Raw genomic sequence first — 12,467 nt, forward strand, 5'->3', positions numbered from 1 at the left:
CCTCCTTTTGGCCCTAGCAGATTATTGCCAGGCAGGAATGTAGGTTCAGTATTGACACATCTTCTGATTTTTCAAGAGAATCTGGAAAACTAGATTTCTATGTAAAATAACTTAATTTTCAAATGTTAGCTCAGTTTTCTTAAGTTCTACATGGGCCAAACAAAACTTACCTTCAGGCCAGCTTTGGCCAATGGAATGTCAATTTAATGCTATTCTAACATTTTTCAAATGAGAAAACTGAGGCCAAGCAAGACAGGAAGAATCAAGTTAGTCATTATCAAGGGTTTTTCCTGAACTTGGAAGGTTCATGTTGTTTGAGTTTTGAAGGACCTGTAAAAGGTTAAAGACAATTATTACCATTTACTGAGTACCCAACTGTGTGTGATTCCCATATATCCTCACAGCAACTCGGTAAATTATGCATGATTACTTTCATTTTACAAATAAACAAGCTTAGAAAGATAAAGTGTTTTCTTGCCCAAGTATTTTAGGGGAAATGTCTAGGCAAATATTGGGGGAAGTTTCCTTCTCCTTGCCAGGCCTGAAATCAATTAGTAGGTAATTTTTATAAGACATCGAGTGAAAGATTCAGGACTCCAGGAGACAGACACGAGTCCCAAGGGTTTTTTAAAAAGTATTTTATTTTTCTACTCAGTATATCATTAAGTAATACTAAGACCTTACTTGCATTTGTTTCTTAGTCCTCTGGTGTCGAGTCCTTGAACCTTGCCAAGTGTATGAAGACCTGTTGAGCCGTTCCAAAGACATGAAGACCTGGGACCTCCATCCCCATGCCCACCTGTAGAAAGGGCAGGGGACATGCCTGATCACTGATTCTTTTTCCTGACGTTACCTACACCCCTCTTTTTATTCAAGATGATTGATGTTAATGGCATCCAATTACAACTTGTTCTTTCTTGTTTGGGGCCTTGGGAAGGTGGACTACTCCTTAACAGATTACGGAATAACAAATCTGCAACACTCCTCCATCTTAGATAATCAAAGATGAAAGTTAGCTTCACATCTTACTTCCCTCCTCTTGTTATAACTTAGATATATATGATTGTCCCGTAATACACCTGCCTTAATGTTGCTGTGCCATGCTCTCCCAGTGACCAAGTCCACATAGTCACAGAGGAAGGAAGTATTGCAATATACAACATGGCTAAGACCTTGCTACTCGGGGCTGACCAAAGGTCCCCTGTACACCCAGTACCCAGGACCCAGCTGGAAAGAGTAAAAGAGAAAGTATAATTGGGGGTTAAAGGATGACATTAGGAGCGAAAAGAGAAAGTGATGGAGACTGGGGGGTGGGGGTGAGGAGCTAAGGGCAGGCCATTCTCTGCAGCCCACCTCCCTTTATTGCCAGACCTGGCAGGGCTTTTCACACCACTGGCTAGGCCTACGCGTCTATCAAAGTGTTAGGGCTTCCTATTGGTGCCTAAGGGAGGGGGAGTAGGCTCTGCAGAGGTCGGCTTTGGAGAAAAGGGCAGATTTAAGAATTGCTCATGCTCCTATGTCCCTGTCTCTGGGTGCAGCAACCTTAGCCTGCAGTTGTAGGGAGCCAATGGGCTCCTGGCCTCTAACCAGCCCCTAGAGATTATAGCCAATGGACTGTGAGCACTGTTTCATATGCCACCTCTTTTCCACTTCCCATTGCAAGGCGAGGAAAGGTATTTAGGTCCAATAGGGCATATCTCTTCTAAGCGTCCTTCATATACCATCCTGATGCTCTGCAGAAATAACCAATGAGATTCCAAAGTTGGAGCACCATCTCTGCTCCTCTATCCAAACAAGACTTCTCCCCAACAGCCACCCAGGTTTTACTTCAGGAGCTCATTTCTAATTCTGCCCTTTGGGAATTTGTGCTTTCACTTCAGCCCTATGTGAACCTGGGCCGGTCCTGACCATACTCCTTGTCCAATGCAGAACTGACATCATCTCCATCCAGTTTCTTCTCAGATGATGGTTGCCTGGTCCATAGTCCTCATTCTGCACCCCTGTCCCATTGTGTAGCTGGGTCTGCAGCCCCCAACATGTGTTTACGTAGACACATGCCCTGCCAAACCCCTGGCATGAGATCCTGAGTTCTTCCCAAAAGCAAGATTCATCCTTTTCATCTACCTTAAAATAATTTCTCTGATATGCCCCTTAGGCAGAGCTCTCAACATTCCTTAGGAGCCCTCCGCCCCTTCTTCACAGCTCACCCGGAGCTGTGCCCATCTCTGTCCAACTATGTCTCCCCACCTAAGAATAGGTGCTCTTGCAGGGTAGGACCTGCATTCCGTTCCTCTCTGGGGGCTCAAAATAAATGACTCAAGTAAATACATTCTGTCTGATTCCTTAGAACTGAGGTTTTTTCCTATCAAGTTAACACACTATGATGCCGGCAGCCTCTCCTCATCACATGAACAGCTTCCTGCCTTCAAACCATTTTTTTAAACAGTTTATTTTTTAAAGCAGTTTTAGTTTCACAGCGAAAGTGAGAAGGTACAGAGATTTCCCATATTCCCCTGCCCTACACATGCACAGCCTCCCCAGTTAACAGCAAGCCACACCAGAGGGATACATTTACATACACAGTAGCTCACTGTGGAAAAAAGTTATTGTTCACTCTGATGTTTTAAACTCTCAGTCTTTTAAACATAAGCAAATAACTACACATATTTAAATGTTTCCATTTTTGCAGTAAGTTAACAGTTTCAACAAACCATAGGTGTGTCCTTCTTGTTCCTGAACCTTATAAAGATTAAACTAGAGTGTGCACGTAATAATAATACATAATGTTTACCTGCGCCTGGCACCGAGTAGGCGCGCGCGCGCGCGCGCGCACACACGCACACAAAAATGTTGCTGTAATTCGTATGCGATGCACCATGTACAGAAGCAGTTACCTAAAAGAGGCAAATAATCAGGACCTCGGTATTTCCGTTTAAAATTTGTCCCTTTTTTTTTAATGGAGAGACAGGGCAAATGGACAGCCTAAAGTTGCACAGGTCGGTAAAGCAGATAAATAAATATAAATGGGCAAGTAAAGCTAAGGGCTGAGAGAACAGATTCAGACACTAGGCGGCAGAGCTGAACCAATTTCTCGCAGGCCCCGCCTCCGCCTCTTTGTCCCTTCCCTTATCTCCTCCCTGCCTCTACTGCCTCATTCCCACTCCGCCCGCCTGGTCTCTGGTGAAGCAATTTCCGCCCTAAGAAGGGTGGGGCTTCCGTCTCCGGCACTCGCGAGTGCTAGTGGTCGAAACAGGAAAGGTAGTGGGCACATTTCTTCTTAGCACTTCCTCTGGGTTCCCCATCACAGTTCCGCCCTTACTACCCCCACTTCCGGCCAGTAAAGCCACTTCCACTTGGAACGCGTGGGGGGGTCGTCCATCTGGATACGCCGGAAGTAGCTCGGTCTTTCCCGGCCCACGGAACTTCATAACTTCCGCCATCAGTGGCCTCCGCCGTTGTTTTGATCAACGCAAACGAAACCAGATATCCCCAGCTCAAGACAAGAACTCTCTCCTCTTTCTATTACGCTCAGGGAGAAGGAGGGACGGGGAAGAAAAAGGCCTCCACGTCCGACCCCATAGCTTTCTCTTTTGCCTTCCGGGGGTCACTACGCACCTCAGCGGAAGCGAAGCCGCATTCGCCCTAAGATAGGCGGAGCTGCCTTTTCTAGCTCTGTTCTCGCGAGCTCTCGGGACTCTCGCGAGACCCGACGCCCGACTTGTGCGCCCGGGAAACCCCGTTGCTCCCTTTCCCCTGGCTGGCAGCGCGGAGGCCGCACGGTAAGGCGGGCGCTCGGGCTCAGGCTGGACGCGGAGCGTTGGCGCCCGACTCCCCAGCCCCGAGCGCATGTCTCGGAGCTCCGGGGTGTCCGCGCGGCGCCGCCCCGCCCCCTGAAGCCGCAGCCACGTGCGAGCGGCAGGCCCGGACATGCCGGCTCGGCGCGGTCCGGGAACCGAGACGGGGCCTGGTGGGCAGCCAGGCTTGCGGGGACCCCCAGAGTCAGGGGCTCGGGGCATGCAGCGTCTCCACAAATGTGGGCGGGCTGTGTTCGTGCGGCCGATAAAGACCGTGGGCGCCGGTGAACTGTAGGACCCACAGCCGCCGGGGCCGTTAGGGCCCGGAGTTGTAGCGGGGCCTTCGGAAGTCGGGGTCGGGCGGCGGTTTAGGTCGCGCTGGGGCTCGGCCCCGGCCCCCGTCGGTGGTCTCCACCAGTTCGTGTTCACATATTTATTCCTTCTCGCAGATGCCCGGAGTTACTGTAAAAGACGTGAACCAGCAGGAGTTCGTCAGAGCTCTGGCAGCCTTCCTCAAAAAGTGAGTGTGGGGACGGGTTCCCAGAGGATGGAGGCTGTGGTCCTTGCTGACCCCTCGGCCCGCAGTGCCCCCTTCCGGTAGGGGAGACTTATTGGAGGACCTCAGTGTGGAGTCCACCCTTTATACGTGAGGCCTGGGTTGTATTTGCAATTCTGAGACATAGCCGGCTCCTCCTAACCTACAGTCCTGTTGAGGGGAGGGGACGAGAGGGTTTGTGGAGACTCTTGAATTGTGCCTTTCTTGCTGTCTTGGTCCCAGGTCCGGGAAGCTAAAAGTCCCTGAATGGGTGGACACTGTCAAGTTGGCCAAGCATAAAGAGCTTGCTCCCTACGATGAAAATTGGTTCTACACACGAGCTGGTGAGGAACTCGGGCCTTGGCTGGGTAGTGGGGAGCTGGGTGACCCCTGGCACAGACCATACTTCTGTACCCTCTGTGAGCGCTTATTTGCCCCCCAAGATTGCAAGGGCAGAATTCTTTGACTGTCACTGCTTTTTGTGACTTCATACTCTGACTCTTCATTTGTAAGAAGTTTGTGTGAGGATGTGGCTTCCTCTGATCCTCAAGGGAAACCCAGGGACAAAAGATTGTTCATCTTTTGCTTGGAGGTGGTTTGTTTTAGAGACGGGTCTTACCCTTTTTATGTCCATGGGGTCCCGGCTCCCTGAGCTCAAATCCTTCTCTATGCTTAAATTGTCACTTCCATTTGTCTCTGCCTTTTGTTTCCTCATCTCTAAAATGGAGCAAATGACATGTCAGTGCCGATTATTGTTGGATCAAATGAGCTTAATACAGTCAAACTACTTTAAAATATGCTTGTCTGTTGCAGAGTAATAGTTGAAGAAAGGTCGGCTGTTTTCTTTATATTGCTCAGATCATCACACTGGCTCCCTCCCTGTCTCTTCAAGTTGTTCCTAAGTGGTTAGGGATCTGGCAGGGTACCCCTTGCTCCAAATCTTGACAAGTCCCAAATGCTCAAAAGAAAACCTTACAGTCACCCTGTGACCATTTGCCAGCCCCTTTCTTATTAATCTTCCAGGAATAGCAACTTGGAAGGATTGCAAGTGTAACCCCTGACTTTACAGTGCTAGTTCTCATCTGTTCTTGTCCAAACTGTCACCCCCAACCTTCCTCTTCTGTGAAGTGGGGGCTCTGTCCTGGCTAAAGCTTGTCTCCAGATGGGAAATTGGTGGAAAGCAGAGTTTTGGAATTGACGAAACTTTAGAATGACCTTGAGAAGAGTTGTCCTGGGTACCAGTAGCCCAGTGCTTCAGATCATGTATTTTGCAGATTGGTCATACACACGTGCATCAGATGTCCATGGGGTTTGCTCTGTTTCCGGCCTTAGACTGGGCACAGGTGCCAGTATGACTCAGCCATGGTCTCTAACCCCCGAGGGCTAAAAGGTCAACTTTGTGAGGTGGGAAGAGTGGTGAAGGGAAGGTGACTTGACTTTGCTGGGCACACAACAGTGATTGCACCTGGACAAAACCACCATCCCTTCACCCATGTTGGGAAGCAAAGCTACCTGGTCCTTAATGTTTTTTGCTAATGCCCCAAGAGTCCCGTACGTCAGGCAGCTTTGGATCTATGATTAGGAGAAAGAATCTAATAGTTTTCCCATTTTTATCTGCACCTATCAAAAGTTTCCCAAACAGGGCTGGTACTTTCTGCTTTATAGTTGGTGTCAGGGAAGTTAAATAACATGTTTGGGGTCTGCCAGCTCTTGATACCACAGTTTACCGCACCCTGTCATCATCAGGTGGGGGGCCAGGCACTTTCTCTTCCCTGGCAGCATTCCATACCTTTTTTTTCAGGCAGGGAGGGATTAATGGGAAACTGGGTTAAGGCCCTGTGTAATTTTTGTTTGCTGTGTCCTTTTTCTGTCCAACATGCCCCTTCCCCAACATCTCATACAGGGGTGTATCCTCTGCCTACCTCCTGGTCTCCCTTAGGGTTTCCAGCTGCCCTGTTGGGACAGGGTGATGGTTCAAGACTAAGGTCTGTTGTGTACAGTTTTTGTTGGGGATAAAGTCATGCCTATCTATATCCACAGCAGAGGCAGAGTTGCAGCTGTGACAGAGTGCATGGCCTACAAAAGCCTAAGATGTTTGCTGGTCTGACCCTTTACAAGAAGTTTGCCAACTTCTGTTATAGAGTCTCCCTAGTTTGGTGGTCAGCTTATTCTCCACAAGTTGGCACTACCGGAGATTCTCATTTACCAGAGGGCACAATAGGGTTTGTGCTTTGTTTACTTTTTTCCTCTTCTGGATCATGGGAACTTGGCCTGTTTTGCCCCCTCAGTTTTGGGGCAGTGGCAGTGGGGGGTATAAATTCTGGAGGTGTGTAAGGAGCCATTGTGGGGTGGGCAGGGCCCTTCTGAGGGTTGTCTAGAAGAGGGGCAGAGCTGTAGGAATAAGGAGTCCGCAGGCGGTGGTGTAGGGTGAGGGGTGAGGTAGGGCTAGGAGGAACAGTGTCAAGGGAAGACCACTTGTGAAAGGGGTGGTGCAGTGTGGCCCTGGACAAGCCTCTTGATCTCTCAATTCCCAAAATGCCCCACTTGGGAGGGAGGTGAGGATCCAGTGTGTCTTGTTAGGCTTCTGGTGGTGAGCAGCTGCCAGAGTTGGGGCACCTGAGTGCATTTTATTATAGGATGGATGTTGGTCTGCCCTATCACTGCACAGGGCTGGGCACCTAACTCATGCTGTGTGAGTGGAAGGAACAGGACCTGGAGTCCCTACCCTTCAGCCAGGCAGGGCCATTTAATGACGGAAGTCTGGGCACTTTGCACTTTAGCTGCAATTCCTTTAAACCTCAGTGGCCCCCTGAGGTAGGAAACCAAAAAGTCTGGAGGAGCTGTTCCTCCAGAGCTGTGTGACAGGAGGCCAGTGAGCACCCTCTGGAGCCTGTTTCCTTTCTGTAAAGAACGACAGCACTTGACACATTTGCATGGACTCCTCACAGTAACCCTCGTCTGAGGGACAGTTACTCCTGGTTCTTGGGTGAGGGCAGATGGCTTGCCAGGGCCACACCATTAGGCTAGTTCCTAAGGCCATCCTAGTACCTCATGGAAGAAGATAGAAGCAGGCATACAGGCCAGTGCTCCACATGGACAGGAGTGAGAGCATTTCCAAGGAGGGTGGACCAGGGACTTACACAAGTCAGTCTAAGGACATTAACCCCTGTGCCCATGGATGGGGTAATGCACATGCCAGGTTGGGAACATCCACTACATGGGGTCTTCGTCCTGCATCCCTACCCCCCACACCCAACCCAAGCTTTCTCGGGCTGGGGGCTCAGAGCAGCACTCAAGTGGCAGTAGGTCCCATCTCTACTCTTCTGCCCCTCGGGCATATGGAGCTGACAGTTGTGGTTTAAACATTTGTTAGGCTTTACCTACAGATCCTCCACTGTCTGAGTGTCCCTGTCTCCTGGGCTGGGCCCAGGGTTCATCATGGCTTGGCCATGGTGGGAGAGGGGTTCAGATACTAGGTTTTAGTGTGTGTGCTCATTTTCCCTGGCTATAATGTGAGAGTTAGCTGCCACACACAGACTGTGTGGCAAGGCCCTTGCTCAGCTGCAGAGAGGCTTATTCTCTGCCTGAGAAGGGTCCTCAAGTCTCCCTCACACCCACCCAGCTTCCACAGCACGGCACCTGTACCTCCGGGGCGGCGCTGGGGTTGGCTCCATGACCAAGATCTATGGAGGACGGCAGAGAAATGGTGTCATGCCCAGCCACTTTAGCAGAGGCTCTAAGAGTGTGGCTCGTCGGGTCCTCCAAGCCCTGGAGGGGCTGAAAATGGTGGAAAAGGACCAGGATGGGTAAGCAAGGGAGGGAAAGCTGGGAAAGGGGGGTAATGGAGGAGCCTTGGGGCTAAGTCATCTATAATAAAGTTAGCAAGGGCTGTTCTACTCCCCCACACACAGAGAGGAGCCGGGTCTGTCCCTGCACTGTCTATACCTGACCCTCGGGTGGGCAGGGACTTCTGCAGAAAAGCAAACCACTAAGGGCCTCACCCCAACCTCTCTAGCTGACTACCCTGGGCTCCAGGAAGGTAATTTAGCGACTGTCCGCTTTCATTAGCCTGCTCGTTAACTTTGCCCAATTGATTTTTCGGGGCTTTTGATCTAATGCTTGTGCAAACGACACCCTGTCAGCTCGGGGGGGGGGGGGGGGGGGGGGGGGGGGGGTCCCACTCCTGCCCCAAGCTCCTTAGAATGCAGTGCCCTGAGGCCCTCAGTGGGACTTGGCTGGTAGCACATGGTTTCATGGCCTTTTAGGGAAGCCTGACTCACATCTGGGAGAGGCCTGGCAGGGAGGGGCGTTGAGCCTGCACTCACCACGGGCTGCATGATCCTTCTTTCCCCCAGGGGCCGCAAATTGACACCTCAGGGACAGAGAGATCTGGACAGAATCGCTGGACAGGTGAGGCCTGGGTGTCGACTACGTCTGGGCTTTGTCAGATCAGAATTTCCTCTCCTGGAGGGCATAGCCCAGGCTGGTGGGGTTCAGGGGAGGGCTTCCTTGGGAGCAGGCAGGAGAAAGCATTTCTGACTGGCTTCTTGCTGGTCCTGGGCTGAAGGGAACCCAGGCCCAGGGTGCAGTTGGGTGGTTTTTCCTGCAGGGCATCAGCCTTGCACAGATTTTGGCTTCAGTGTTTCCTCACTCTTCATGCTCACTGGGCATCCAATGGGGTGGCTCAGAACTCAGGTCTCTATCCCGATGACTGACTGGCTGGACACCAGGGGGCAGAGTTCTTTCAGCTAGAGCCATTCTACCTGTTGGTAGAGCGATGGGGGGGCGGGGGGGGGGGTGAGGATTCAGTGAGTTTTAAGCAGTCGGAGGCCCCCAGGGCCTGCCATGAACCCATTGTTGGTTTCCTCCTTTCTGTATCATTGACTCAGCCTCCTAGGAGCCTTGGAGTGTTTAGTCACTTAGTCAAGTGTTAGAAAGGAATGGAAAGTGTCACCCTCTGAGGGTTGAGTGGCCTGAAAGGGGAGCTCTTCCAAAGCAGGCGTGGCACAGACATCAGTGTGTGTGGCAGGGCACCCAGCACTATTGGAATCTCACTCAGGCACTCCTCTTGAGCCCTAGTTGACGCCTCTGTAAGGTGGGGAAACACCTGGGGTTGTGAGCATTAGACAAGGCAAATGCATGTGAGACCACAAATTGGGGTGCCTGGTGTCCTCTGGGCAGTGGGTAGCTCTTACCGAGTGCCAGAACATGGACCCCATGACTGAGCTTAACTTCTCCATCTTTCCCACAGGTGGCAGCTGCCAACAAGAAGCATTAGAACAAATGCTGGGTTAATAAATTGCCTCATTCGTAGCCTTGGTCTGGGTCTCTCAGTTGTCTGCTCCTCTTCTGGTTGGGGGCGTGAGGAAGTAGGAGCCAAGGCTCCTTGGGGATCTGGCTACCAAAGCCTGAGGCCCGACCTTGCTAGTTCAAACAGTTCTGCCCCGAGTGGGCAGGATGCCCGGACTGGGCTGGTGGGTGAGTGCGCCAGGACCCAGAAGCTCTTGCACCTCCCTCTCATCCTCCCTGTGCAATTCTCAGGAAATGAGAAACAAAGAAGCTGGGCCTGTGTTGCTGAAGTGGCACTCTGGTCCCTGTTGGAACACAGCAGCAGGGGCCCTGGGCTTTGGATGTTTCCTGGGAAGGAGGTGGGGAGGGACAGAACCCTGACTCCCTGTGGCCCCTTGAGCCCTCCTTCAGCTCAGGTTGACCTGTGTACCTGGTATGCACCACCTTTCCCTGGCCGACCTGGGCAGGGTGGTCCTGAACCTTCACTTTTGCATTGTGGCCTTGGGGACCTGCTGTGAAATGGACCTAGGTGTACCTGCCCCAGAGTTGTGATGGGTGCTAAAGAGGTGGCACAGAGCAGGTTGGGACCTGACTGCCACACGGGGGTGGGAGGGGGGGGTGCTGTGGTGCCTGTGCAGAGGCCGAGTTCCCAGTCCCCTCGTGGCACAGCTTCCGCAGTTAGTCCTGTGTGGTGATTGGCTCTCAGCACCAAGGGGAGAGGAGCTCTGCCTGTGTTTGGGCCCCTGGTGTGTGGCAGAACCAAAGGATACCCAGTGGGCACACCAAGCCACAGGGGTGAGCCTGGAAAGGGCCCTGTGTACTACCCATGTGTGACCAGCCACACCTGGTTGGGGAGAACAAATGCTGAGCTGGCCTGCACAAGGCCCCAGTCCAACTTACTCCTCGGATGGGCCCATTTCCTTCTAATGTCAAGCCTGGACTCTGAATTCCAAACAATTTGGGTTCAAATTCCAACTCTGCCCCTAATTCTGTGCAACCCCGAGTAACTACCCCTCTGAGCCTTCCAATCCTCGCCGGAAGCGCTACTTACTCCCGAGGGATTCTGGGGTACGATATGTAGATGGTGCCTAGGCTCAGAGCAGCCAATCGGCGTTACCCAATTTAAGAGCAAGATGTTCAAAATCCAAATCCTACATCCAGTGAGGAATGAAGTTGTCATCCCTCTCAGCTTAGTCGTCAGTGCGGAAACTGTACTTAAACTCTAGGGCCTACCACATGCAGCCACTTTATAAATACTATGTATCATTTATACTGCAACCCTGTGAAGTAGGTGCCAAAAAGACTCCAGTTTAGAGAAGGGGAAAGTCACAGGTTGGGTAGTTTGATGTCCCATGGCTAGGGAGTGCAAGGCCAGCACCTGTACCCAGGTAACCTGGCTCTGGCCCCACACTACTGCAGTGTGCTGCGCCTCGGAAGTGAGGGAAATGGGGAAATGAGGCCCAAAGTCTCATTTTGGCCCCAGTCACCTCTTTTGTCCAACTGATTTGAAGACATTCCCCGAATTATGAGAATGAAACGCCAAGCATCTGGTTCCCATGTACGGCGCCACACACCAAGGGTGCTGCGTGAGTGGGAGGTGGAGGTGCCCAGGCAGGCCAGCGGGGCCTGAGAGGGCCGGCAACCCGGCGGCCGCGCCTCTCCACCGCGGGAGGGCAGCCGCGGGCCTGGAAACCGGCTCAGCCACTGACATGAGGAAGGAGGGGAATTTCTAGGGCTGTAGCCTCTGATTCCAGGCTTTTTCCTTAAGAGGGATCATGAGGAACTGAAGCACAAGGAGCTAATGACCTGCTATATACATCAGGGTCCCAACAGAACTCCTGGGTCGCTGGAGGAAAGGGGAGAGGCCCCCCTCCCCCAGCCAGAGAAGAGGAACTCGTCCTAGGAACTGTGCTAAGCACACTGATATTCTCACAGCCTCACAAGGTAGGGGGATTGTGCCCAGAGTACAGGAGAAGAAATTGAGGCTCAGATGACCAGTCAGTTGGCAGAGCTGAGATTCAAACCTAGGAATGGTGATTCTTGAAGGTCATGCTCTTCTGTGAGTGTAACAGTTGCTTTTTTAAAAAAATTATGAAACACTTCAAGCAAGCAAAACTGTACGTGATAGTGTAACAAAGACTCGTGAGCCCACCACCCAACTTAAGAAATAAAATAAGACAAAATAGAAATGGACAAAGCCCACTGTGTACCCTCCCTAGTCACAACCTCCTGGCTTCCCCCAGAGGTAACCCTTCTCCGCAACTGGATGTCACTCCCCTGCACGGGTCTGCACCTTTACTACAGACACACATGTCCGTAACAGCACACAGCCTTGTTTTTGCCTTTTGAAAACAAGTCAACTGTATCATGCTACCGTGTCTTCTCATTTTCATGTTTTTTCCTCAGCTACAGCCCTGTTGACACGTGAGGTCCTGCCTTTCTCCTGCTGTGTACTTCTCTATTGGCTGACCGCACCACAACGTATGCACCCATTCTCCTGTGCATGGGCTTGTTATTTGTTTCCCAGTTTTTGCTACCAAAAATCTCCCTGCAATAAATGTTTTTCCTATGTGTCTCCTTTTGTGTGTGTGTGTGTGTGTATGTGATGATCCCCTCCTGTTCAGCAACACCTCAGCAACCTTGGATCATTCCCCACCCCCACCCCTCAGACCTCATTTCCCTCTCTCGTTTCACCTAAAATGTTGCTCAAAGAAACCTGGGCACATATAGTGACAGAATCCCTGCTCCACCACCAGACTTTAAAACACCAGACAAGTGACCGTGATGGCATTCCCTCTCTGGACCTCAAGTAGGAGGTCTTGCCTACTTGTGGGAAGGCTGAAATGAAA

General features: G+C 51.4%; 1 protein-coding gene across 1 annotated transcript; it reads left to right on the plus strand.

Annotated features, from left to right (window-relative positions):
* Nucleotides 1–3,355: 3,355 nt before the first annotated feature.
* Nucleotides 3,356–9,642, plus strand: RPS19 (ribosomal protein S19). The gene is made up of 6 exons (XM_081119135.1): nt 3,356–3,779; nt 4,244–4,314; nt 4,573–4,673; nt 7,952–8,135; nt 8,685–8,739; nt 9,581–9,642. The coding sequence occupies exons 2-6, from the start codon at nt 4,244–4,246 to the stop codon at nt 9,605–9,607; spliced, it is 438 nt and encodes a 145-aa protein (XP_080975261.1). The 5' UTR covers nt 3,356–3,779; the 3' UTR covers nt 9,608–9,642.
* The last annotated feature ends 2,825 nt before the right edge of the window (nt 9,643–12,467 follow it).

Source organism: Miniopterus schreibersii (assembly GCF_964146895.1).
Source record: "Miniopterus schreibersii genome assembly, chromosome: 18".
NCBI lineage: Eukaryota > Metazoa > Chordata > Mammalia > Chiroptera > Miniopteridae > Miniopterus > Miniopterus schreibersii.